Source organism: Amblyraja radiata, chromosome 15 (assembly GCF_010909765.2).
Source record: "Amblyraja radiata isolate CabotCenter1 chromosome 15, sAmbRad1.1.pri, whole genome shotgun sequence".
Lineage (NCBI taxonomy): Eukaryota > Metazoa > Chordata > Chondrichthyes > Rajiformes > Rajidae > Amblyraja > Amblyraja radiata.
The window spans coordinates 6,786,492-6,814,132 of record NC_045970.1 but is presented as its reverse complement, the minus strand read 5'-3'; the positions used below and the strand labels follow the sequence as shown (position 1 = coordinate 6,814,132).

The following is a 27,641-nucleotide window of genomic DNA, read 5'->3' as shown; positions in this document are numbered from 1 at the left end:
TCTTTTTCCCTTCACGTTAAACCTATGTCCTCTGGTCCTCGATTCCCCTACTCTGGGCAAGTGTCTCTGTGCATCACCCGATCTATTCCTCTCATGATTTTATACACCTCTCTAAGATCACCCATCATCCTCCTGCGCTTCAAGGAATAGAGTCCCAGCCTACTCAACTCACACCTTCTAGTCATGGCAACATCCTCGTAAAGCTACTCTGTACGCTTGCCAGCTTGACAACATCAATTATCTACATTCAGTATAAAATACCTGGGTGAAGTATGTAATAGACCAACATTGATTTTACGAAGATAAACATAAACATTATAGGAATTACAGTAAAATATTGAATAGTGGGAAAATAGTAGAGACAATATAACAATACTGCAGGACCTGGAGGACATAGGTGTCTGTATACAAAATGTAAAGTTAGTGTACAGGTTCAGCTGACAATTAAGAGAAAGAACACTGGTCTTTATTCCAACCATGGAAGCATAGAAAATAGGTGCAGGAGAAGGCCATTTGGCCCTTCGAGCCAGCACCGCCATTCATTGTGATAAAGGCTGATCATCCACAATCAGTAACCCGTGCCTGCCTTCTCCCCATATCACTTGATTCCACTAGCCCCTAGAGCTCTATCTAACTCTCTTTTAAATTCATCAAGTAAATTGGTCTCCACTGCCCTCTGTGGCAGAGAATTCCACAAATTCACAACTCTCTGGGTGAGACGTTTTTTCTCATCTCAGTTTTAAATGGCCTCCCCTTTATTCTTCGACTGTGGCCCCTGGTTCTGGCCTCCCCCAATATTGGGAACATTTTTCCTGCATCTAGCTTGTCCAGTCCTTTTATAATTTTATATGTTTCTATAATGGGTCTGTCCCACTTAGGCGATTTTTTTCGGCGACTGCTAGCACCCTTCATAGTCGCATCTGGTCACTGAAAATTTTCCACATGTTAAAAGGTACGACTCTTTGGGCGGCTACTCACGACCATACAGGAGTCACCCCACGACATGTCGCCTGTATGGTCATGAGTAGTCGCCCAAAGAGTCGTACCTTTTTCAGGTCACCGTTGGAATTTCAACATATTGAAATTTTTCGGCAACCAGTGACGGGTGCCGGCAAGTCTCCAAAAAAATTGCGTAAGTGGGACAGGCCCTTAAGATACCCTCTCATCCTTCTAAATTCCAGTGAATACAAGCCCAGTCTTCCCAATCTGTCCTCATATAACAGTCCCGCCATCCCGGGGATTAACCTCGTGAACCTACGCTGCACTGCCTCAATGGCAAGGATGTCCTTCCTCAATTACGTGGAGGGGGATATATTGTGCTCTGTTAATGAGGAAGTTGAGGGCACTTTCCCTGGCAACCGCAAGAGGTGCTACACCTGTCGCTTTACCTCCCCCCTCAACTCCATTCAAGGACCCAAGCAGTCGTTCCAGGTGCGACAGAGGTTCACCTGCATCTCCTCCAACCTCATCTATTGCATCCGCTGCTCTAGATGTCAGCTGATCTACATCGGTGAGACCAGGCGTAGGTTTGGCGATCGTTTCGCCGAACACCTCCGCTCGGTTCGCCTTAACCAACCTGATCTCCATGTGATTCAGCACTTCAACTCCCCCTCCCATTCCAAATCCGACCTTTCTGTCCTGGGCCTCCTCCATGGCCAGAGTGAGGACCACCGGAAATTGGAGGAGCAGCACCTCATATTCCGCTTGGGAAGTCTGCACCCTAGTAACATAAACATTGAATTCACCAATTTCCGGTAGCCTTTGCTGTCTCCTCCCCTTCGCAGCTCTCCCTCAGCCCTCAGGCTCCTCTTCCTTTTTTCTTTCTACTCCCCGCCCCCCCACCCTACACCAGTCTGAAGAAGGGGTTTGGCCCAAAACGTTGCCTATTTCCTTCGCTCCATAGATGCTGCTGCACCCGCTGAGTTTCTCCAGCACTTTTGTCTACCTTCGATTTTCCAGCATCTACAGTTCCTTCTTAAACAAATTACAGACAATAATGAGAGATCAATCATATGATTGAATGGTGCCAGAACAACAACCTTGCTCAAACTCAGTATCACTAAGGAGCTGATAGTTGACTTTAAAAGAGGAAGGCAGAGGATCCACAAACCTGTCGTCCTGATGGGTTGATGGTGGAGAGAGTCAACAACTTCAAGTTCCTAGGCATGCATATTTCTGAAGCTCTGCCCTGGACCCATCACACTGATGTAATCATAAAGAATGCCCATCAATGCTTCTACTTCCTTAAAAGACGGAGGCAATTTGGTATGTCGACAAATACTCTCCTGGACTTCTACAGGGCTATGCTAGAGAACATATTGCCAGGTTCAGTAACTCGAATGACCAGGAATGAAGATGACAAAAAGAGGTGGACACTGCCTGGTTCATCCTCATCATCAAAGAGATCTATAGGAGACATTGCCTCAAAGAGGCAGCCAGCATCATCAAGGACCCACACCATCCTCACCACATACTCATTTCACTCCTGCCATTGGAAAGAAGGCAAAGGAGTCTGAAAATCATGATCTCCAGGTTCAGAAACATCCTCTTCCCAACAATCATCAGGCTATTTATTGAACACTACAAACACCAACTAAATCACGCACTGTTTTGCTTGCACGAGACTTTGTGCTTTTTTGCATTTGTTTTTGTATTAATCGTGTATTTATTTTTATTTAATTTTTTATTTGTATATCATGTTATATATTGAGTTTACAGATGTTTACAGGTCTGTTATGCTGCTGTAAGAAATAATTTAATTGTTCCATTTTGGTACATTTGACAATTAAACTTGATTCTCGTGATGAAAAATTTCTTCTGAGGGTGCGAGACCGAGTTCTTGATTTTGGCTGCACCATTAAGTGTATGAATGATGTTCCAAAACTCCCGCCGAGTAATCCCAAAATAACTTTCCTTCGCTCCATAGATGCTGCCTCACCCGCTGAGTTTCTCCAGCATTTTAGTCTACCTTTGATTTTTCAGCATCTGCAGTTCTTTCTTAAATAACTTGCTAGCAGCCATGTTAACAAATGAACGTGAATAAATGAGCAAGTTGGAATCACCAGGAACTCCCAAAGGGCAGGTAATTAACATTTGCTTGGACATCTTTCATTATTAGTGTTATGCAAGTAAAATAGAAATTCAAAACTAAAGATCACAACATGATTATTGAAGTGTGCAGGAAAGAACTGCAGATGCTGGTTTAAATCAAAGGTAGACGCAAAATCCTGGAGTAACTCAGTGGGTGAGGCAGCATCTCTCGAGAGAAGGAATGGGCGACGTTTCTGGTCGAGACCCTTCTTCAGACTGATGTCAGGGGAGTGGGCGGGACAAAGATAGAATGTAGTCGGAGACAGTAAGACTAGTGGGAGAACTGGGAAAGGGGAGGGGATGGAGAGAGAGGGAAAGCAAGGGCTATTTGAAGTTAAATCGGTAGACACAAAATGCTGGAGTAACTCAGCTTCCCTCTCTATCCACTCTTGCTTTCCCTCAATATCCCCTCCACCTTCATAGTTTTCTCACTAGTCTTACTGTCTCTGACTACATTCTATCGTTGTCCCGCCCCCTCCTGACATCAGTCTGAAGAAGGGTCTCGACCCGAAACGCCACCCATTCCTTCTCTCCAGAGATGCTGCCTGTACCGTTGAGTTACTCCAGCATTTTGTGATTATTGAAGAAACGTGCTATGGAGATTTTAATTAAGATCGCTTAATGTACATGTCATCCTGAAGTGGGCAAATACACAAAAACATTTTACCTGGTTTCATTAGTTTGATGTCAATCGCCTGGTTTTGCAGAAATCGTCAAGTATCAGCCTAACACCAAACTAATTAATGAGTCAAAAAGACATACCAATGTAGGTCTCAAGCTGGGAGTGTTAGACATTTTTGCTTATTTCATCACTAAACCAAGTACCGAACCATTCTTCTATTTTGTTTAAACACCAGACAATTTAAACCCATTTAAAGTTTGCAAAATTGAACAAAAAGCACACATTTGAAGGCACTTGACTTCATACTTTATTTACATATGAAACTGGTGTCTAGTGGTATTATTTGTGGACTGTCTCCCTCCTATATACAATTTGCATATACATTATATTTGTATTCAATATGAAATCTGTACAATAGAAAGCAAGATAAAGAAATTCATTTAACTAAATGAAAGGATATATAAATAAAAAATCTTACATTTTAAAGTATTTTGCACTCCATCTGTAGTACATTAATGCTTATAGAACATGCCAATTCCTTTAAAGACTTCAAAACAATCTCAAAAGTAAAAATTCCTACAGAATTCATATTCAATATTAACTTGCAACATGAGAATACAAGAGCTGGTTTTGCTAAAAATACAAAATAAAGTACAAACCCTTTCAAATTAACAAAAAAAGAAAAATGTAAGAAAGTATACTTTATAATTTGCACACGAGACAAATCTCAAATTTACACAAACATCTGTCACTTTTCACAGCAGAAATTACATCAAGTTAGAAAAAAAGCCTGATAGTTTAGCCCTCTGCTTTTTCGTGATTACCAACAAATAATTTCACCTCCTATTTCCGCACTGTGAGCAGACAAGTCCTGAGCAATGTAATATATACACTGCCACAGGTTGTGGTTCTCAAATTTCATCACCTGATTTGAAATAAATGTTACTTAATGTTATCATGGTTTACATTCCAAAACTTGTGCAAAGAACTGTCATTTTGGGGAGTTTTCTGTATTGCACATTATAAAACATACACACAGTTGCTCATGTCAAGTCCATAGCACCTGTCTGAGGACAATCACAAAGAATTATCAGCTGAGAGACACCGACTTCACTGGAGTAGTATCATATTTGGAATTTTCTAAACTTGGACCATTTCAGTTCTACCATTCTGTTGGTAACTCACCTGTAGGCTTGGAGATTATACAACACCCATAGTTCCATTGTTGAAAGCACCAGAATAAACAGATATTACTGAAATAAGTCTTTAAAAATCGTTGTAGTACAGTTCAGTAATCACTAAATGCCACAGTTCAGTATTTGAATGAAAAAAAAATCATCAGCTTTCCAGAAAACAGGAACTACATGAAAATATTAAAGAGAATGTTGTGTAATATTTTGAAACTATGCACTCACAGGTTGACAAATGTGTTCTTGCAAAACAGAAGAGTACTGGTTAGAATGCTCTCCCTTCCTTGGTTTTTTTATTTCAGATTCCTTGAAAGCAAAATGACTGGTTAAAAAAAATCCCAAATATGATCATGGCTAAAAAGCTACACATAACAGGATAGCAATTCAAAATCCGTTTGGTCCAAGTTAGGTAGTTTCTGGAAATCAGCTGGCTTTGGAGGTATGCTGGGCCACAGAAACATGGTATAGTAAGATGGTTGGTCTATAAGTGCTCCAAAATTTTACATCTCAGTTTTCAGTCAGCTAATAAATGCAGAATAAACTACTCTGCACAGGACTCCACTTTTCTTTTAATACTGACACTAGTGTAAACAATTATTTTTGCTGGGCAAAGCCACAAGAAGCTCCACTGCCCCTTTAACCTCTTCCCATCAATGCGTGCAACATACACAGATCTTTGGGTCATCAATAGTCCAAAATATTCAGTTCTTTAACCCCAACTGACAACAACTTTAAATAGATGAACTGAAGAAATTCCCATGTAGTATTGCTACACCATTAATTCTAACAAACTCCTGCAAACATCAAAAGTCCTTAAAGGAATATTAACTCTTCAGGGCGGGACTGTGGTTCTTCTCAATCTCTCTGTTTTCCTTCATCAGTGAAGCAAACACCTGCAGGTTATAAAAGGGAAGAATGAGTTCTCGTGTACAAATAATTCAAAGCAAACTGGTTCATAAATTGACTTTAGAATGGAGCTGCATGGCAACGTTAGTCATTGTGGTAATTATTATTATGTACTTAAAATCAAATTACAAGGAAAATGCCTCTTCGGGTGCTGAACCTATAGATTTAGAAACAACAATATATTTAATTAGAGTTGCTTTGGCAGACATCAGAGAGGTGAATTCCACACAGCTGCATTATCATTGCTAGAGCACCATAACTCAGTGCTTTAACACGGCATTGACTGTTACTGAAGTCTGAAGAAGGGTCGCGAAACGTCACCCATTCCTTCTCTCCAGAGATGCTGCCTGTCCCGCTGAGTTTCTCCAGCATTTTGTGTCTACCTTCAAGTCAAGTCAAGTTTTATTCGTCACTTGCATATAAAGTGCAGCAAAATGAATTTGCCAGCAGCGGTACAATAAAAAAGAACATACAATACACAATAAAAATTTAACACAAACATCCACCACAGCATTCATCACTGTGGTGGAAAGCACAAAGTTTGGTCAGTCCTCCTCCATTTTCCCCCGTGGTCGGGACCACAACCCTCCGCAGTTGCCGCTGCGGGCGTCCAGATGTGCAGACAACGTAAGTCCTGAATCGATGCTTCCCCACCGGAGACCGCGGCTTCAAGATGGTATAAGCCGCAGGCCGGCGGTCGAAGAGCTAAAGTCCCTGCCGCGCCGCAGCCGGAAGCGCCGCAGACCGCAGGGCCATCAGTGTAAATCAGCATCTGCAGTTCCTTCCTGCACATTGACTGTTACTAGCTGCACTTTAACATTTTGTTTTATTCCATAATACTAGGAGAGAACCAAATGTTCACATTTATTGCCACCTCTCATTGAATTACTGGAGATTATGAGGAGGTACGATTTATACTCATCTCCTGGTAGTGGGAGACCCCTAGTGGTTGAAATGCTTATTCATTAAAAGTGATCATTATTGGCTTGAACAGGACAGACTATAATAAATGAACAGTACACAGTGGGAACATGAACACAGAATGTGGAAGCTGGAGGAAAGGATGCTCAGAGATAAAAAAAAGCGACGGGTATGAATGCAGTAGGAATTGGACAAGTTGGGAGAGTGGGCAGAGATGTGGCAGATGGAATATAGTGTAGCAAAGTGCGGAGTCAGACTATTTTCTAAATGGGGAGAGAATCCAGAAATCGGAGGTGCAAAGAGGCTTGGGAGTGCTGGTGCAGGATCCCCAAAATGTTAATCTGTAAGTCGAATCGGTAGTAAGGAAAGCAAACTCAATGCTAGCATTTATTTCAAGAGGGCTTGTACACAAAAACAAGGATGTAATGCTGAGGCTCTATAAGGCGCATTTGGAATATTGAGAGCAATTTTGGGCACCATATCTGAGGAAGGATGTGCTGGCTCTGGAGAGGGTCCAGAGGAGGTTTACAAGAATGATTGCAGGAATTAGTAGTTTAACCGATGATGTGCGTTTGTCAGTACTGGGTCTGTAGCCTCAGAATGAAGGGATGTTCTTTTAGGAAGGAAATGAGGAGAAATGTCTTCAGTCAGAGGGTGGTGAATCTGTGGAATTCTTTGCCACAGAAAGCTGTGGAGGCCACGTTAGTGGCTATTTTTACGGCAGAGATAGATAGATTTTTGATTAGTACAGGTGTCAGAGGTTATGGAGAGAAGGCAGGAGAATGGGGTTAAGAGGGAGAGACAGATCAGCCATGATTGAATGGTGGAGTAGACCTGATGGGCCGAATGGCCTAATTCTACTATCATTTATGACCTTATGACCAAGTCATGGGGAACTTTGTAGACAAAGGCAATGATAGGAATTTTTGTTTCCATCAACATGTACCCATGTGTATAACCTCCTCAGTGGCAGGGAAAAGGCACAGAATATTCTGTGAAAGGCTATGGTAAATGAGAGCAGAAATAGAAAGGTCATTCAGAGTAATGAGTGGCTAGACATGTGGTATAGGAGGAGAGGCTTCGGATTCTTGGGGCACTGGAAGCAGGGCAGCAGCAGGAGGAACTAGTTCAAGAGGGAGGCTCTTCAAGAGTTCAAGAGGCTATATTTAAGAGTGAGTTAGATGTGGCCCTTGTGGCTAAAGGGATCAGGGGGTATGGAGAGAAGGCAGGTACAGGATACTGAGTTGGATGATCAGCCATGATCATATTGAATGGCGGTGCAGGCTCGAAGGGCCGAATGGCCTACTCCTGCACCTATTTTCTATGTTTCTAAGAGAAATGGGATGCACCACAAAAGGAATTAATCTTATCTTCATGGGGAGTATCACTAGTGTGGTGAGAAATGGTTTAAAGTAAATGGCCTCACGGATGAGCAATCACATGTGGCAGCTATAAAGAGAGGCACAAACTAATGGGAGCATAAGATGGAATATTCTGTGCATGCTGTAGTACATCAGGTGGGGCAGTCAAAGGGAAGGGTAAAAAAGGTAAATTTAGAGCGCATGTGTGAAAACTCTCAAAACAGGTACAGATATTCATGCGGGAATATTGTCCTATCAGTAACAGCAAAGACAGACAAAATACAGTTAGCTGAAGTGAAAAATATGTTACACTCTACTGTAGCAAAGAATAAGAATTTCTTATAAGAATAAGGGTCCAGAAGGATTTCCACAAATAGTATATTTTGAGCTCAGCAACAAAGGAGACTTCACTGGATCAGGGAATTGTGCCAAGTAGACCCAGTATCCAACTTAAAAATAGTAAGCATGTATATCTTCATTCATTTGTTCCATATCTCCCTCTATCACCATCTATCATTACTCTTTCCCCGTCTCTCAGGCTGAAGAAGGCTCTCGACCCAAAATGTCATCTATTTCTTTTCTCCAGAGATGCTGCCTGTCTAAACTGAGTTACTCCAGACAACTCCAGCAATCTATCTTAAGCATCCCATGAGATGCTTTAGATTACTGAAAAAGAGCAGGAGCAAGCTGTTTATTAGTGGGAGCAAAGCTTCAGATTTAATTTGACAAAATCCCACGGGTAGCGTGCAACCAAAATACATTAGTAAAACGGTAACATAGTAATAAATCATCATATACCTATTAAAAGTCTGATCTTGTATGTGTGTGTATTTGTTTGTGTATAATCACATATTCTCGAAAAAACGACACTAACGGTACATTTTTTACATATTCCGGCAGAGATTTTTTCCGTGGAGTCCAAAATCGCCTTATTTGAAAAATCCATGCTATATTTCTCGTTATTAATGAAAATGCTCAAAAATCTGAAAAATCTGAAAACAACCCGGTCTTCTTCCTCGTGCTGCGAGTGATGTCACCCCCCCCCCCCCCCGTCCCCGTCCCCGACCACCTCCCCCCGTACTGTGGCCCTACTGCCTGGAGCCTGCAGACGCAAGCCGGGAGCGAGGGAGTATTGCATTTGGGAACCAGCTCTCCCCTGTGACGACGCGCCCCCACCCCATAAACTCTACCCCCCTCCCTCTCTGTCCTCCCCTCCCGCTCCCTCTCTGCCCCCTAAGCTTCCCGTGGGGGCTACAGGTAGAGGACGGGTGCGTTGGGGGAGCAGACCCAACGGGTCTGCACTTGGTCTAGTGTTCTTTAAAGACGTTTCAGACAAAAGCCATTGTTATAAGAGAAAGGTCATGGAATAAAATCCAGACCTCTCTGTACCAAAAATAATGAATGAACACAAATATCAATCATTTTCTGCTCTACTTTTGCTACCAAAACACATACTTTGTACTTTGTTCAATGTATAATTGAGTTGCTAATTGTATTTTCCCCAGAATAAGTTTAAAATATAATGACATTAAAAAATATTGTGCCTATCCCCATTCTTTATTTTATAAAAGGTCATAATTAGAATTTTTACATCCTGGTTTGCCATAATCTTCAATCTGACTGACTCCATAAATAGAACAAAAACACTATTTCCAGACACTCACCCCACCTGACAGAAACAGGTTTGGAAAGGGAAAATCCCAGCCAAAAACTTATTGCCGGCTGGTTTCCACTTAACCAGAGTCTTAAGTGCCTACCAATTATACCTGGGATTAGAAGAATGGGGTTGATTTCTCTAGAACAGAGAGGCTGAAAGGAGGGATTTTGATGGAGTAAAAATGACTCATTTCCCCAAGGCAGAAGGGTCAAATACCAAAGGGTTTAGATTTGAAGTAATTGGTAGGGTTACAGAATAGGAGAGATGAGATGAGGAAACAAAATGTTAAGAGGATGGGAATTGGTGCCTTAGAGACTGGAAGAGGAGGAATCCATCACCACATTCAAAATGTGGCACGGCACCCACTTGTAAAGCAGACAACAGTGTTATGTGGACGACAGATGGCACAATGGGCTAAGTGTTCGGCTGGCAACCGGAAGGTAGCTGGTTCGAATCCCGCTTGGAGTGCATACTGTCGTTGTGTCCTTGGGCAAGACACTTCACCCACCTTTGCCTGTGTGTGTCCTTGGGCAAGACACTTCACCCACCTTTGCCTGTGTGTGTGAATGTAATTATGTGAAACACTTTGGGGTCAATTCAAGTTGACTAAAAATGTGCTATATAAATAAAGAAATTTAATTTATGAAAGAACAAGTACTGGAAAATGTGATTGAGATGGGTGCTTCCTTTTCTACTGGCATGGACATAATTGGCTGAATAACACGTTTAGGGTTATCAGTTTTCTGTGATAGGATTCTGAGCTCAGTACATGTAGGCAATGAAATCAAGCCAACGTACATGGCAAGTTGCTATTCTATTCCAACTCAGTAGCTTCCCAGACGCACTCTCGTCATCAGGAAGAAATATTTCCATCATCCATTGCTGATTTAGCATCTTCCATGCTTAAGTGTCCCCTTGCTTCAATCATTTCAATGCTGTCCAAGTCAGCCTCCCATTTTTGCACCCTCCATAAACTAAATTATCCCAAATTCTTCCGCTCCCTAAGTATTGTTCTAACTTCACTTGTGTTTGTTGGCTTATGTTAGCTTCCAGGCCAATCTATACATAACTAAAGCTCTGATCGTTATCTTCCGGTTTGTGCAGTCATCCTATTTGCGTAAAAACGGTACGCGATAGCGCTACAACTTTTCGCCAGCTTACTTATCGTTATCCTGTGCTGTGATTGCACCAAGTTTCGTTCCGATCGGTGGTCAAATGTAAGAGTTATCAAGGTTTTAAAAATCCTAAAAACCGCTCGTGCACAGATCGATCTCCTCTCCTGCCGTTCATCAACGCGTGGATCGGTCTTTTCTTCTGTCACCCTGCGGGAGGGTCCGCCCCTTCCTGCACCATCGCGTCTTTGCTGGAGCTGAGGATGGCCAGCGGAGGTTTCCAACCGGACACAATATTAGGAGGGACCGGAAGCCTGGCGCGGCACGCGAGATGTCGCCAAAGGGAAAGCAGAGAATCTGATCTTGGCGGAGGAGAGCGTCCAATGCCCGTTGTGAGTCCCTATCGGCCCTTCCCCTCCGGTCCCCCTCGCTGGCTCCTGCCCCCCTCCCCCGTGATACCGCCATCTCCTCCACAACCCCCGTCTTTTCTCCGAGCTCTCTCCCCCCCGCCCCAACCCCGCGCTTCCCCCAACACCCCACCAACCGCTGAAGCCGTCCCCCTCCCCCGGCTACAGGATGCTCCTGTCGGTCCCCGCCAGAAGCCGTCCCCAGCTGCAGGATGTTCCCCACCGCCCAATAGCCACGCCTGAAGCCGTCCCCACTCCCACCCCCACCTGCAGGATGCACCGCACCGGTCCCCGCCTGAAGCTAGTGGGGAGTGGCAGCGGTAGGCCATGGCAGCGACAGGCCACGGCAGCAGTAGGCAACGGTATCCCCCGCCTGAAGCCGTCCCCCTCCCATGTCTGCAGGATACTCCCCCTCCCCCACCGGCCCCCGCCTGAAGCCGTCCTTCTCCCCCGGCAGTAGGACGCTCCCCCGTCCGGTCCCTGAGAGCCCCCTCCTGAAGACATCCCCCTCCCCTGCTGGGAGCCACTCCCCTCCACCGGCCCCCGCCTGAAGCCGTCCCATCCACAGCTGCAGGATGCTCCCCACTGGTCATCGCCTGAAGCCGGTTGGCCATGACAGCGATAGGCCATGGCAGCCGTACAGGAAGCAGCAGCGGTTAGTCCATGACAGCAATAGGCAGCGGCAGGCCACCTTAGGGGTAGGCAGTAGCAGGCTACGGCAGTGGAAGGCCACGACAGCGCTCCCCCCGACAGGCTCCGCCTTAAGCCGTCCCCCTCCCCCAGCTGCAGAATGCAATGAGAGACACAACAAGAAAGAATGGACTGAATAAATCTCATCTTTAATTTTTTGTTATATTTTAAGAGTTATTCACATTTTAAGCTTTAATAAATCGCTTTTCCACTTGCCGTGCCCATCAGCTGCACCTGCGCAGTAATACCTACGTGTTTTACGTCACAATGGGAACCCAATGGGAGGGAATGGCTGTGCCGCCAGAGAGCCGCGAATAGTGGGTGGGGGGGTTGAGGTGGGATCAGTGAGTGCAAGATGCTCTCCACCACCCCCACCGACCCCCAACAGCCACCGCCTGAATCCGTCCCCCTCCCCCGGCTGTAGGTTGCACCCACCCCCACTGGCCCTCGACAGCCCCGCCTGGGGCCGCCCCCCTCCCTAGGCTGCAGGACGCTCTCCCCCCCACCGGTCCCTGACAGACCCCGCCTGAAGCCGCCCCCCTCCCCTGGCTGCAGGACACTCTCTCACCCCCCCCCCCCCCTCCCCACCGGCCCCCGACAATTCCCGCCTGAAGCCGTCCCCTCCTCCGGCTGCAGGACGCTCTCTCCCCCGGCCCCCGACAGCCCCCATCTGAAGCCGTCCCCCTCCCCTGGCTGTACAATGCCCCCGACAGCCCCCACCTGAAGCCGTCTCCCTCCCCGCTGCAGGACGCTCCCCACTGGGCCCCGCCTGAAGCTGATGGGGAGCGGCATTGATAGGCCACGGCAGCGAGGGGCCACGGCCACAGTAGGCCACAACATCGATAGGCTACGGTAGACCCCCCCTCCACCTTCCCCCTCCCCCGGCTGCAGAACAAGGGACGCAACAAGAAAGAATGGACTGAATAAATCTCATCTTTAAAGTATAAATTGTTGTTATATTTTAAGAATTATTACATTTTGAGCTTTAATAAATCCCTTTTCCACTTGCCATGCCCGTCAGCTGCGCCTGCGCAGTAATACCTGCGTGTTCTACGTCACAATGGGAACCCATTGGGCGGTAATGGCTGCGCTGCCGGAGATACCGCTAAGAGTGGATGGGGGGGGGTGGGGAGTTGAGGGGGGATGGAGTGCGTGCGTGAAGGGTAAGAGGTGAGTAGAGGAGGGGGATCAGGGGTGTCACAACGGGAACCCGTCAGCTGCGCCTGCGCAGTTAGGGGCTATGGGTGAGTGGTGGAATATTGCATTGGGGGAACGGGTTGTGTTGGGGTAACGGGTTAGTGGTGGAATATTGCGTTGGGGAATGGATTGCGTTGGGGGACCAGGTCTCCCGTGTGACTGGGACCCAACGGGTCCCACTTAGTCTAGTACCATTTAAGAATACTTCATGTTTTCAGATACCTCCCTCTATTTCTGTAGTCTCCTTCAACTCTATGTCCACATACTTCGCTTCACTTGTGGCAGAGATGCATTTAACTTGCTAGGTCCCAAGTTTTAGAGTTCTATCTGTAAAGTTCTTTGAATATCGATTCAAAGGATGAGAAAATAGGAAAAGCATGTCAGTTTTTGCTTGAATCCATTGAAGTGCTTTCAAATGTTTCCCCACTTGTCCTGGAAGACCCAAATCAAAGCAATGGCCAAGAAAGCACACCGATTCCTCTACTTCCTTAGAAGGCTTAGGAAATTCAGCATGTCCCCAACAACTCTCACCAACTTCTACAGATGCGCCATAGAAAGCATTTTATTAGGATGCATCACAGCATGGTTTGGGTACAGCTCCACACAAGACCACATGAAATTGCAAAAAATTGTGGTCGCAGCCCAGACCATCACTCAAACTCCCTTCCATCGATACTTCAAGCTGCCTGGGCAAGGCCACCAGCATGACGAGTGTCGCCCTGGTCATTCCCTCTTCTTCCCTCAGGCAAGAGGTACAGAAGTGTGAAAACGCATACCTCTAGATTCTGGGACAGTTTCTTTCCAGCTGCTGTCAGGCGACTGAACCATTCTATAAACAACTAGACAGCGGTCCTGAGCTCACTAAGACCACAGGACAATCTTTAATCACACTTTTCCTTGCACTAAATGTTATTCCTGTACATATATCTGTACACTATGGATGGTTCAATTGTAATCAAGTATAACTGTGAATATGCAGAAATGGGAGTGCTTTAGCAATGTAAGGTGACTGTGAAACTTGGCTTCACTGGTAGTGACATCACAGGTGCTGGAGACCGAATTCCTGCAAATCATGTCATCACCAAGTCTGGACCCCTATAGAAGTTTCTGTTTTGTTTCAATGTACTTACGCTTGTTCTGTATCAGTGTTTGGGCAAAGGGGTTGCCTCCCACTGTATTTTCCAGCCACTATCTGTGATTGGGCTAAGGGATTGTCTCCCCCTGTACTTTCCCGCCACTGTATATTAGTATAAATAGGGGATCGTTTCATTGGGGCGTGTTGGTTGTCATTCATTCTGTTCTGTTTGCTCGAGGCTGCTGCAGGTTCGAGTGAGTGGATCCGAAGCCGGCCCCGCGGTGAGTAATAAAGAAGGGTTTGGACTCCAGCATTCGATTCAGTGTTTTACTGACCCAGACAAGGGAGGGTAGAAGAACCGGAATTACCATTGTCTTTCCGCTGACTAGATTGCATGCAACAATAGCTTTTCACTGTACCTCGGTACGCCTGACAATAAACTTCATAAAAAATATATTAACTTTAAGGTTCTATATCAGATCCTAATTGCTGTAACTATCCTTTGGTTGTTAAAGAAAAATGAAAAAAAAACAGACTGGAAAGACAAACTCCTTCCTCCCACTTTACTTCAAAAAATTAGAACTTTGTCAACTCTCAAATTTCCCATAACATCACCAATGCTGAGGTTTCCTAGTTCATTTCATCTTATCCCATGATATTAAATATCCTCTCAATAAATCTCTAACTGCGGTCATACATACCACATTTTTGTTTAAACTCCATGTTACCGGTTACTGTCTCCTTTCACTGGCAATGCAATATGTGTCGAGAATACAATAACTGCCAGCACTCACTGGGAAATGGAGGAAACATGATAACAATACCCATAGTCCACACAATACCTGTAAATCTAGAAATTGCCATCCGTGATTCACTCAGGTGGCAAATCAAAACATAATGAATTAACACAAATATCAATAATTTTTTGCTCTACTTTTGCTACCAAAACACATACTTTGTACTTTGTTCAATGTATAATTAAGTTGCGAGTGGCATACTAAGCCCAAAATAATTTCCACATTGCTTCAAAAAACTAATTGTATTTTCCCCCAGAATAATTTAAAAATATGATGACATATGGTGCCTATCCCCATCCTTTATTTTATAAAAGGTCATAATTAGAATTTTTACATCCTGGTTTGCCTTAACCTTCAATCTGACTGACTCCATAAATAGAACAAGAACACTATTTCCAGGCACTCGCCCCACCTGACAGAAACAGGTTTGGAAAGGGAAAATCCAAGCCACAAAACATATTGCTGGCTGGTTTCCTCTTAACCAGTCTTAATTGCCTCCCAATTCACACAATACCATAATTCTTCCCTTTCTTCCCAACATAAACCCACCGCTGCTCATTCTCTAAACTTCATCTTTTACTTTTGGTTTAACCCAAAGACCCAAAAGATGAAACATATAGTGATTTCTAATTTTACTTTGTGAATACCATGTTACTAGACATGTCAAAAGTATCACAGGGTTGGTAGTACTGAAGCCTTTTTAAGAAGTCAGATGTTTGAATAACACAGGCATCTGTTGATCACACATCTGACCATGCACAATTTGCAGAGAGTAGGAGGCAAAAATGTGAAGCAATACATGGATTCATCTTTACTTTCCACACCAATAAACTTCATAAGATGTCCAAGGTCTGAAAAGTTGTTCAGCACGAAGGGTAGGTACGTCATTAACAACTTAAGGTACACCCTGTTCCAGTGTAGTTTATTGTTACGTGTACCGAGGTACAGTGAAATGCTTTTGTTGGGTGCTATCCAGTCAGCGGGGAGACAATACATGATTACAATAGAGCCATGTACAGTGTATTTGAGAGTGTGGAGCGATTGTAATGTGTGACTGTAGATCTGCACTCAATTACTCGCCTGGGCTGGGCGCCGTCTTGGATAACTTTTGCTTTGATAACAAAAAAGAGTAAAATTGTCAGGTGCTTATCAATTAATTCATTCTTTATTCATGACACATGCAGCTCTCTTTGCAGCTCAGCAGGCCAGAAATCTTTCTCAGCTTTTGCACAGTCGACAGTCTCAGCTACCAGCAATCTGGCTCGTGCCAACATGGATTAACATAGCTGGTCTATTGAATACTGTGGGGAACATGTATGCCTTGTGAATCTCATGAGTAAACAGCGTTGAGAATGATATTTTATTCACTTAATTTTGTGCATCTTCGAAATGTTTGGGTTCTGAGTGCATTTTGGCATGAGAAACTAAATACATCAGTCATGTCAGTCATTTTATCTTTTAACAATGTAACGAGAAACTTTTAATCAAGCAAAGTGATCTAATTCCCACAGACCTCCCAATCTTTAGTAGTAATTAAACCCAGTAATTTGAGATAGGAACTGCAACTCACCTTACCTTGCCTCCAAATATTTCAGTAGCCATTGATACAGGGTTACAATCAGTATCAAGTTACACAATCAGAAAAGATGTGTAGGAAGGAACTGCAGATGCTGGTTTAAACCAAAGATAGACACAAAAGACTCAGCGGGTCAGACATCTCTGGAGAAAAATAATAGGTGATGTTTCGGGTCGAGACCATTCTTCAGAGTCTGAAGAATAGTCTCGACCCGAAACATCATCTATTTCTTCTCTCCAGAGATGCTGTCTGACCCGCTGAGCCTTTTGAGTCTATCTGCAATCAGAAAAGTCATTATCAAAAATAACGCTCAACATTTAACCCAACAGGAAATGTGTAATTGTTGGCAACAAATAAAAGCTAAAAACATGTCTATTACCTGTTGTTAAATCAGGAGGTTCTTATCCATGCAACAAATGATACTGTCATTTACAAAATCATATACAAAAGTAAGACATGTAATACTTTCTTAAACTCTCAGCAAATTAAACTTTAAAAGCTTTAACGCACCTTGTACTTTGGAATATTCACATGACAATATGCTACAATTGGCCTCCGATTGCTTTGAGGTATATTGTTCTTAAACTAAAGGCATATTCCACAATATATATTTAGAGCTACTAATAGTTGTGAATGAAGCACAATACTTATTCAACTACATGTGCATTTTAGAAGCTAATCTAACCCATACCTTTGTAAACTGCATAAAAATTAAAACATTTTGGATGGATATTTTTTTTAATATTTCTGAAGTTGTTAATATTCAATTGGATCCTGATCCAAAACTAATAATATTAGGAATATCAGAACAAAGTATAAAACTTACAATAAATCAAAGACATTTTCTTGATTATAGTATAATAATTGGGAATAAATTAATACTAAAATTTTGGAAAAATCCAACAACCCCCACAATTAAAATGTGGACCACGGAAATGTCTGAGACCTTACACTTGGAAAAAATTAGACTTGTCTTAATTGACAAATCAGAACTATTTGCTAGAATATGGTCTCCATTTATTGATTTTCTAAAAAGGTAAATTGGTTCAAATTGGACTGAAACTTGAGTCCAGGACTTGATGAATAATTACACTTTATAATCTATAGACCTATCTCCAAAATTGTGTTATTGGTAATTTGTTTTTTCCCTCCCCTCTCTATTAGTTTATAGTTTCTTTTTTTTTCTCTTATTTCTTTTTCTCTCTACAGCTCTAGCTTTCAAAAAAAAGAAGCTTTGTATATATGTAATTGGTAAACAATTTTGTTATTATATGTATATGCTTTTCTTAAAAATATTATTTAATAAAAGCGACATGTGCATTTCCTCACCTGTGTCCATTTTTTGTTACTACTGTGCATTTGAACAGTAGTGATGCAAGCAAAGAGTTTTTCTGATGTGATGTCTTCAGGCAGTTTGGTAAGAAATTGAGCTATGTGAATAAAATCCATTTGCACTAAAATTTCCTCGTACAACTTGAGAATGCCCAGTGCTGTCCGAAAAAGAAACTCTTCCCCATCACGGCAAAAGACATCCCAGACTCGACAAGCCAGGTCCAGGGGGAGTGACTTACTATAGAGTGTAAATATCCTGCAATTAAAGAATACAACTATTAAGTGAATTGCATCATAGTGGCTGATGTAGCCATGCGATATTAAATATGCGATATGCAGTATACAATCCTGTTTACATCAACAGGAGATGGTGGAGAGGGTCAAAAACTTCAAATTCCTGGGCGTGCATATTTCCAAAGATCTTTCCTGGACCCAGCACACTGATGCAATTATAAAGAAGGCACATCAGCGACTCTACTTCCCGAGAAGATTACGGAGATTCGGTATGTCAAAGGGGATGCTCCTGAACTTCTACAGGTGCACAGTAGAGAGCATACTGACTGGATGCATCGTGGCCTGGTTCGGCAACTTGAATGTCCAGGAGCGGAAAAGACTGCAAAAAGTTGCGACCACTGCCCAGTCCATCACCGGCTGTGACCTCCCCACCCTCGAAGGGATCTATCGAAGTCGCTGCCTCAAAAAGGCAGCCAACATCATCAAAGACCCACACCATCCTGGCCACACACTCATTTCACCACTACCATCGGGAAGAAGGTACAGGAGCCTGAAAACTGTAACATCCAGGTTCTGGAACAGCTTCTTCCCTACAGCCATCAGGCTATTAAACACGACAACAAATAAGCTCTGAGCTGCAACAGGCTATCATTATTATTGCACTATATTTGTTATTTATTGAGATTGAGTATGTATGCATGTGTATACACACACTGAACTTTTTTTCTTCTCCCGTTATGTACTGTGCTTACATATTCTGTTATGCTGCAGCAAGCAAGAATTTCATTGCCGTCTGGGACATGACAATAAAACACTCTTGATTACAAATTATACATCCTCACGCAACAAAAGTGAAATACAATGAGATTGGTTACGATGGCTATCAATCATGTCCTAAAATAACAATATATCATAAAATGAATTTAACATACCCATTTTTTTAATGCACTTACCAGTCTATAAGGTAGATATCAGGAGTCAAACTATTTTTCATGAAGTGCACAAAAAGCTTTGGAAGATTTTCCTCAAAGAACACTTCAAATGATGCAAAATATTTCAACATCTGAGGAAAATCAACATTTTCATAATTAAATACTATCTAAAATGCTCCCAAGGAATGTTGGCATTGGTTTTCAAAGTAAAAGCATCAACATTTCTACTTTGACTTTTGAATCAATTCTTACATTTAGAATAATAAGTCAACATACAAGATAGAAAATGGCCCAAAATGAATGCTGGCTACGAATTTCATTCGTCACAAAGTTATTTCAAAATCATTTTGTAATTCCTGTGGCCAGTTCACTACGAACACATCTAATAGGGAAATTGTGCACCACACTACTGCCCAATGGTGTCATTATTAATTAACTATATTTCTCTAGATACTGTTAGATATGTTACATTATACAGTTTTTACAGCTATTCTTTCGAATTATGCAAATTATATTTGACCAAAGATAAATTAAAATAAAACAAGACTATTCTTTAATATGTGGACAACACATTCAATGTTTTTTCATGGTATAGAGCAGGGGTCTCTAAACTATTCAGCACGAGGTCAATATTATATATTTGGCACATTTTTGCGGGCCGTACGAAAAAATAAAGAAATGTCACACACACACACACCGATAGACAAACACACACACTGATAGGCAATCACACACACAATGACACACACACTGATATAGACAAACACACACACTGATATAGATAACACAGGAGCAGTGGCACGGTGGTGCAGCGGGAGAGTCACTGCCTCACAGCGCCACAGACCTGCCGCGGGTCCTATCCTGACTACGGGAGCTGTTTATATGGAGTTTGTACCTGCGTGGGTTTTCTCCGGGTGCTCTGGTTTCCTCGCACCTTCCACGTTTGCAGGTTAAGCGAATTTGTCCCGAGTGTGTAGTGATAGTGCTAGTGCGTACGGGCATCGCTTCGATGGGCCAAGAGGCCTGTATCTGCGCTGTATCTCTAAAGCTGCGCAACCACAGAACCCGCCAAATAGCTCACCGCATGGAACGTGTTAAGAGCTTGCTACGGGCTGGATGTGGCCCGCGGGCTATAGTTTGGAGACCCCTAGTATAGTGTGATAGTTTGTAAGTAGCATTTGTACTGATCACGAGCAGTGTCAAATGTGAATATTCCATCTGCACAGGTACAGAACAGAAACAGATAGAGAAAATACGCAACAAAACAGAAAGAGAAAAGACACCAGTTGTATTGTACTTCCACAGCAAGCTTTTCTAAATATTTATGGTATGAATGCTGGATATAATAGGTTTTTCTGATTTAATGTTCTTTCACTTTGCACCAAAAGAAGGAACATATCTTTGAAAAATGAATAAAATGTAAGTTTAATCTGGAAAAAAAACTATGTTGATATAAATGGTTGTTTTTTCTATAGAAAACTGAAACAAACTCAAAACTGGTGTCAAAGGCCAATGTTGGGGAGTTCTCTGAAGAATCAGGGAGCATCATCACTTATAGAATAAAGGGGAAATAACATTCAGAAAGTGGATTTAGATCAAGGACTTCAGTCATGATTTTAAACGTCTTGCATACCAGACGGTTCACATTCCATTGGAAATTTAATAGGGGCATGTAATGTGTTTCACGATGCATACTACAATGTCCTTACCATGTCATGATCCACACGGAAAAATGCCAGCTGACAGGGTTTGTTCAACAGGTTGGCAAAGGCTATGAACGCATCGGCTTCTTCTAAATTAAGGATGAGGACAGCAGCAACAAAAGACATTCCTTGGACCTGCAGAAAATAGTACACATTAACAATTGCCTTTAGTTTAGTTTAGCGAATAGCGCGGAAAAAGGCCCTTCGGCCCACCAGTGATCCCTGCATACTAACACTATCCTGCACACACTTGGGACAATTTACCCTTACACCAAGCCAATTAACCTACAAACCTGCACGTCTTCGGATTGTGGGAGGAAACCGGAGCACCCGGAGAAAACCCATGCAGGTCACAGGGAGAACGTACAAACTCCACACAGGAAACACCCGTGGTCAGGATCGAACCCAGGTCTCTGGCGCTGTGAGGCAGCAACTCTACCCGCTGCGCCACCGTGCCGCCCCTTGTGACTTTATATAACTTGACAAGATTCAGAATTCAAGGCAATGTCACGTTTCCTCTAACACAAATCACAGTTTATTATTTTGTTACCTCCCAATGCCTCAGGCAAACAGAAGTGGTAATGACTATGCAACATTCAATACCAAAAAAATACTTCTAAAAAAAAGTTCAGCTTGTTAAAAGATTAAAGGACCACAGAAATGTGCAACATTTATACTTTATTTCAAAGGGGAAATATTTTAGATTCCCTGGAGAAGATTTTCATAACGGCACATGCGAGTTAGCTCTAGAATGTGACAGCTACTTGATATATTATAAAGCAGCTGAACAGAAACAGGAGCAGCTGATGCCTCTGAAGTATAGGAGCTTGTACCTCTGAGGTTGAAAAGAGAACAATAAATCAGGTAATAAGCAGCCGAGCTGTTCTACTGCCAAAATTCTAGCTGTGATAAATAAAACTATAATAGTCTGGCAAGTAATTAAAAAGCAAAAGAAAAGGCAAATGGTGCAAATCTGAAAACCTCCCCGAAAATGCTAGAAACACTCAAGCCCAAAAGATCATTGAGTTGTGATATTAACTGTATATCTCATTCTGAACTGCTGGGTTTATCTAGAATTCTGCGTTTATGTTTACCACATGGCACAAAAGTTACTAAAATAAATGGACCAAAGACCTGAAATATTCAATGGGACTGAATTCTGATATTACTCACGATAAAATTCTAATAAGTATTCATGATATAAAAAATATGTACACCAATACTATCATGAGAAATGTTAAGACAACATAAAAACCTCATTTTGGGACAACATAAAATACTTACATATCCCACATCGGGCCTGTAGCAGGTATATGCCCCAAGAACACTGTGAAGAAGGTCATGATATGGTCCACCCTTCAAAATTAACATATGACTGTCAGATCTATCAATATGAATAACAGAAAAACAAATCCAATGAACAATCCCTTTCTCAATTTTTCCTCCTCTACCATAATCTCACTTTCAACTTTTCTTCCTATATCACCCCACCCTCACTTACATTATTGCTTGAACTAAATAACTCAAATTGCTCTTTTGACTCCACCTACATACACAAAATGACTAAGATGTTAAAAAATCCAGAGAAAACCCAGCCTAATAACTGATAAGACATAGCAAATCTGGGCAATGATTAGACCAACACAAACCTTGAATGATATTGAGTAGGTGATTGGGTTTTGCCCAGGGCGGCACGGTGGCATAGCGGTAGAGCTACTGCCTTACAGCGCCGGAGACCCCGGTTCGATCCTGACTACGGATGCTGTCTGTATGTTCTCCCTGTGACTTGCGTGGGTTTTCCCCAAGATCTTGTTGCCTCGCACACTCCAAAGATGTAAAGTTTTCTAGGTTAATTCGCTTGGTATAAATGTAAATTGTAAAATGTAAATTGTCCGAGTGTGCGTGCAGGATAGTGTTAGTGTGCGGGGATCGCAGGTCGGTGCGGACCCGGTGGGCCGAAGGGCCTGTTTCCGCGCTGCATCTCTAAAAACTAAGACAGAGCCTCACATAGAAAATACACTTGTAGAAAATGGATGGATCAAATAATTAATTGAAGTGCTGAGATATGTCATTGGTGCTACATTTGGACTTTCAATAGTGAGATAGATTTCATAAATGTTGAATTCACCATTTTTAATCAACTTTTTAAAAGGAGGTTAACTTTGCCATTTCATATTTCAGCAGAAATGCACCCTGCTTAAAATTTGACAATACCAATACAATAAGATTCATTTAAAAGAGTTTAAATCAATATTGTTTAAGTGAAGTGTCTGAATGAACCAAATGAAGAACAGGAAGGTATTCCACTCTCATTTACCAAGGGAAAGAAATGTATAATTGCTAGTCTTGTTCCATAAATACAGAAAAATGTAGTTTAAATTACAGAAACCTTTAAAAAAATATGTATATATGACATAGATGGTGGTTAAAGGACCTGTCCCACTTTGGCCGTCATTTACGCGACAGGCCGGTAGTGACTGACGCGCGACAGCCAAGTGGGACAGGCCCTTAAGCTTACTCTGAAGACAGGGGTTTAAGGAGGCATTGTTTAAAAAATATATAATCTGGTTGTTTAAAACATGCCAAATGTATTACTGACTAAATGTTTTAGTACTTCCTCTGAGGAATGTTCTTAATGCATTCACAGACATAATTAAATCATTATCTATAAATTCCATTGAACTTTTCTCAATGCACCAACTCTCCTAATTTTAACCACTTTATGTATCAAAAATAGGTCACAACAGTTACAAAAGTAGGCATTTCTCCTTGGTTTCATTAAAAATGAACTAAATTCAAAAAAACAAATTCCTGCTCAATTAATATGCTTGGTTACCTTTGAATGCATTCCTTCAGATTTACTTATCTCAAAATATTTATTCCTTCCTATTCAAAATAGTTTTGGCTAAATTTGACTACTGACTTTGACTAAAAGGTCAGTCCCACTTGGCAAATTTTTCGGCGACTGCTGGAATCATTGATTGGCGTATCAGGTCACCGAAAAATACGCGGCGTGATGACGTGTGACGCGACGTGATGACGTATGACGTGCGGTGTTTTTTCAAGTGTCGCAACATTTTTTTTGTCGCCGCTGGATTTTGAAATGTGCAAAATCTTTTGGCGACATTGATATGACGCTGGCAAAATTGCCAAGTGAGACAGGCCCTTAAAGGCTTAGGGGGATATGAACCAAACATGGGCAGGTGGGATTCCTATAGATGGGACAGCATGGGCATATAGGGCCAAAGCACCTGTTTCCATGCTGTATGATTCTATCATTCTATGACTAAGTTGTTTCAAAATTCAAGTCAACGTGGTTTCATACGCCTTAAATGTTTTATAACATATATGTGCATCTAGCTCATCCCTATTACTCAGTAAACCAAATATTTTCAGCCAGTTGCCACATTCTATAAACAAGCATGAAATATATCTGACTTAAAATTGTATGTTATTAATCAAACTTTTAGGTTAAATCTCAAACCTTCTGGAAAATGAAGAGAGATGGGAATGTACGGGAAATATCCAGCTTTATCAATTCAAGACTTGCTTCCCTGTCAGCTCCTGATGCTCCAGCTTCTAGAAATAAATGACAGTAAAATTATGACTGAAAATGAAATGTGGAAATTGAATCTTCATTGTCGCTTTAGAAAGCAAAACAAACCTACCGATATTGGAAACCAGAAAGACAAGTAGAAAAATCTGGAGATGCTAACATCTGTGGAGCCAACATCTGTGGGGATCGAGACACATGATTTCTCCACAAATGCTGCCTGACCTGATAAACATCTGCCATCATTTTCTGTTCATTCTACACTTGGCTGAATGAGTCCAATTTGCTAACAGTGTGAGGGTTCCTTTTGTTATCATGTGGCTGGCATTTCCAGTAGATGCAACACTACCACAAATTACACTGGGACTTGCACATTCAACATTCAACTTAGATTCACACACAAGATGCCAATGATTATGCTTCATTTTTCATATCTTTCTCTTCTTCTAGCTTATGGCGTGCACAGCCTAAAGTTGTAGGACAACTTGCTCTATTTGATCTTATTTGATTGTGCACGCCAGGTTGATTGCATTTGTTGAAACAGGGCGGACCACATGAAGGTTGCATATCAAAATATACAATATCTTATTTTGTTTATTAAATAAATGTAAATGATAAGAGTACGCAAGTAACATATGGGATTTTCAGGGAAGGGAGATGGACAATACTGAGTTTGTAGTTTTAAAAACTTGACAAAGCTGCACATTACTGACTAGTTATTTTTAATACTTGTTGTTTTGGATTGATTTAATGTATTGAATTGATGGATTGATTTTGTGGGCGGCACAATGTTGTAGCGGTAGAGTTGCTGCCTTACAGCACCAGAGACAAGGGTTAGATCCTGACTACGGGTGCTTGTCTATACGGACTTTGTATGTTCCCCCCCGTGACTTGTGTGGGTTTTCTCCGGGATCTCCGGATTCCTCCCACACTCCAGTAGTTAATTGGCCTGGTATAATTGTAAATTGTCCCTAGTGCGTATAGGATAGCTTTAGTGTGGGGGGTTCGCTTGTCGCTGCGGACTCGGCGGGACGAAAGGCTTGTTTCCGCGCTGCATCCACCAAACTATTAATATTTATAAGAACAATTCAAGATAGTTGTTTCCTATTAAGCCTAAGTATAGAAGAAAGGTTGTAAATAAAGTAGAGAAATAAATCTATATTGCATTTTGAAAATTGTCTAAAGAAACTTTCCAGCATTCTCGTGCTGCATTCACATTTGAACAAATGTAAAAGATCATAAACAACATCGCCTCAGCAAAAAGCATTAGAGTGGGAGAAAGGACACTGCATTAGTTCCACACGCAAAATTGGGTTTCTGCTGAGTAACTTCTACTTTAATGAAAGTGTTGTCAATGAATAAGAATATGCACGTAACATATGGGATCGGCAGGCAAGAACAATGAACAGAACAAAGTTTAAAGGTTTTAGAAACTTGCACACTGCTGCCTAGTCATTTTTAATCCTTTTTGGTTCATGCAGAGTTTGCAAAAGTAGTGATTCCCTCATTAGCAGCTACAAACACAGTATGCTTCATCTTCAAAGCATCAATGCTGTAGCACTTTCATATTGCAATCTGTAAAGCAACATTAGATGCTAATTGCGTGTTCATTATCTTTCGGATGGCCTCCAGTGAAATTGGACAAGTGCTGTCTTGGAAGAAAAGATCTTGGTGGATAAGTGTTCACAAGATCCTCGAAAATTCAGATATTCGCCAGTCACACTATGCTTCATTTCTACAATGTACTGGGTGATAACAAATCCTCACGTAGTCCTAGTCACATTTGCAGAGGTGCCATTTTATATTGTATCATTAAGCTGGGTGGTTGAAATGCAGGATCTACCAGTAGATCCTGGTGGTTGGCTCCTTCAGTTATCCACATCTTCCAGCACTTTACTTGAAAATGACTGAGTTTTCAGTTGAAACAGTAAGCATTTCTTGAACTTGAGATATCTCAGGACCTTTGTGAATAAGCAGATGACTTTGAAGGTCCTGGTTGTCGTTGAGTTTTTTTTTTTAATGCATTGAAAGGTAATGCGCAGTGAAAGCTGATGGGAAAAGGGGCTAGGTTAACTATATTACAAACAATTCCACTGCATAATGAGGGGACTATGCATATTAGTCTACTGGTACACATTTACCAAAGAATGACTGTTGCATTTTTAAGGTGGCAAATGCTAAATGTGGGGGGTGGGTGGGGTGGAGGAAGGAGTAGAATGGATAAGTAGAGAAAGTGTAAATTATAAACAGCAGAGAAGAAGCATCGCTATTTTAGCATGGAGCAGAGGTATAAAAACAGACGTGTAACACAATTTTACCTTCAGTTTCATTCTCAGATCCAACCTCACTGAAGTTTTTCCATCGCTCCTTAGCTCTGGACAGGAAGATTTCATAAAGCTCTGTCAAATGAAAACAATATCAAAAATGAAGGCAATTTCAAAATAAGTTGATTTCTACCAGTTCCATTTAGTTTATTTTAGAGATACAGCGCGGGAACAGGCCCTTCGGCCCACCGGGTCCTCGCCGACCAGCAATCCCCGCACATTAACACTATCCTACACCCACTAGGGACAATTTTTACATTTACCAAGCCAATTTACCTACAAACCTATATGTCTTTGGATTGTGGGAAGAAACCGAAGATCTCGGAGAAAACCTACGCAGGCCATGGGGAGAACGTACAAACTCTGTACAGACAAGTACCCATAGTCTGGATCAAACCCGGGTCTCCGGCGCTGCATTTGCTGTAAGGCAGCAACTCTACCGCTGTGCCACCGTGACTGCCCTAAGTCAATCAAACCTGGAGCTACGTTGCAATCCAGTTCCCATGGCAGGGTGTAACCGTGACCCAGAATGGTTCACTCTCTTCTTGGTCAACACAGCATTCCATTCAGCAGCATTCATCAAGCCACAAACAGAATATAGTCTGAAGAATGTATGACTTCAAATTCATAGCAGATTTGCTCGCCACTTTTGATTGAAAGATTGATTATGTTGTGGAGATTGTAAGTTCACTTCCAGGCCTAGTTCAATGGAATAGATGTTGTAATGCAGCATGGAAATAGGCCCTTGGGTCCACTTCGGCCATGCTGACCAAGATGCCCCATCTACACTAGTCCCACCTGCTGTGTTTGGCTCGTATCTCTTTTAACCATCCCTACCCATGAACCTGTCCAAATGTCATTTAAAATGTTGTTATAGTACCTGCCTCAACTACCTTCTCTGGCAACTCATTCCATACCCACCACTCTCTGTGCGAAAACATTGCCGCTCAGGTTCCTATTAA

The 27,641-nt window shown here is 42.2% G+C and overlaps 1 protein-coding gene across 2 annotated transcripts in view; it reads right to left on the bottom strand.

Annotated features, from left to right (window-relative positions):
• Positions 1–4,001: 4,001 nt before the first annotated feature.
• tbc1d12 (TBC1 domain family member 12) overlaps positions 4,002–27,641 on the bottom strand; it is a 96,085-nt gene continuing 72,445 nt past the window's right edge. For both annotated transcript variants that reach the window (XM_033033577.1, XM_033033579.1), the window contains 7 exons: positions 26,674–26,754; positions 24,287–24,381; positions 22,087–22,158; positions 20,809–20,937; positions 19,121–19,230; positions 17,931–18,189; positions 4,002–5,795 (listed from right to left, as the gene is read on the bottom strand). In XM_033033577.1, coding sequence (XP_032889468.1) covers positions 5,727–5,795; positions 17,931–18,189; positions 19,121–19,230; positions 20,809–20,937; positions 22,087–22,158; positions 24,287–24,381; positions 26,674–26,754 — 815 coding nt within the window. In that variant the 3' untranslated portion in view covers positions 4,002–5,726. The remainder of the gene's footprint in view (positions 5,796–17,930; positions 18,190–19,120; positions 19,231–20,808; positions 20,938–22,086; positions 22,159–24,286; positions 24,382–26,673; positions 26,755–27,641) is intronic.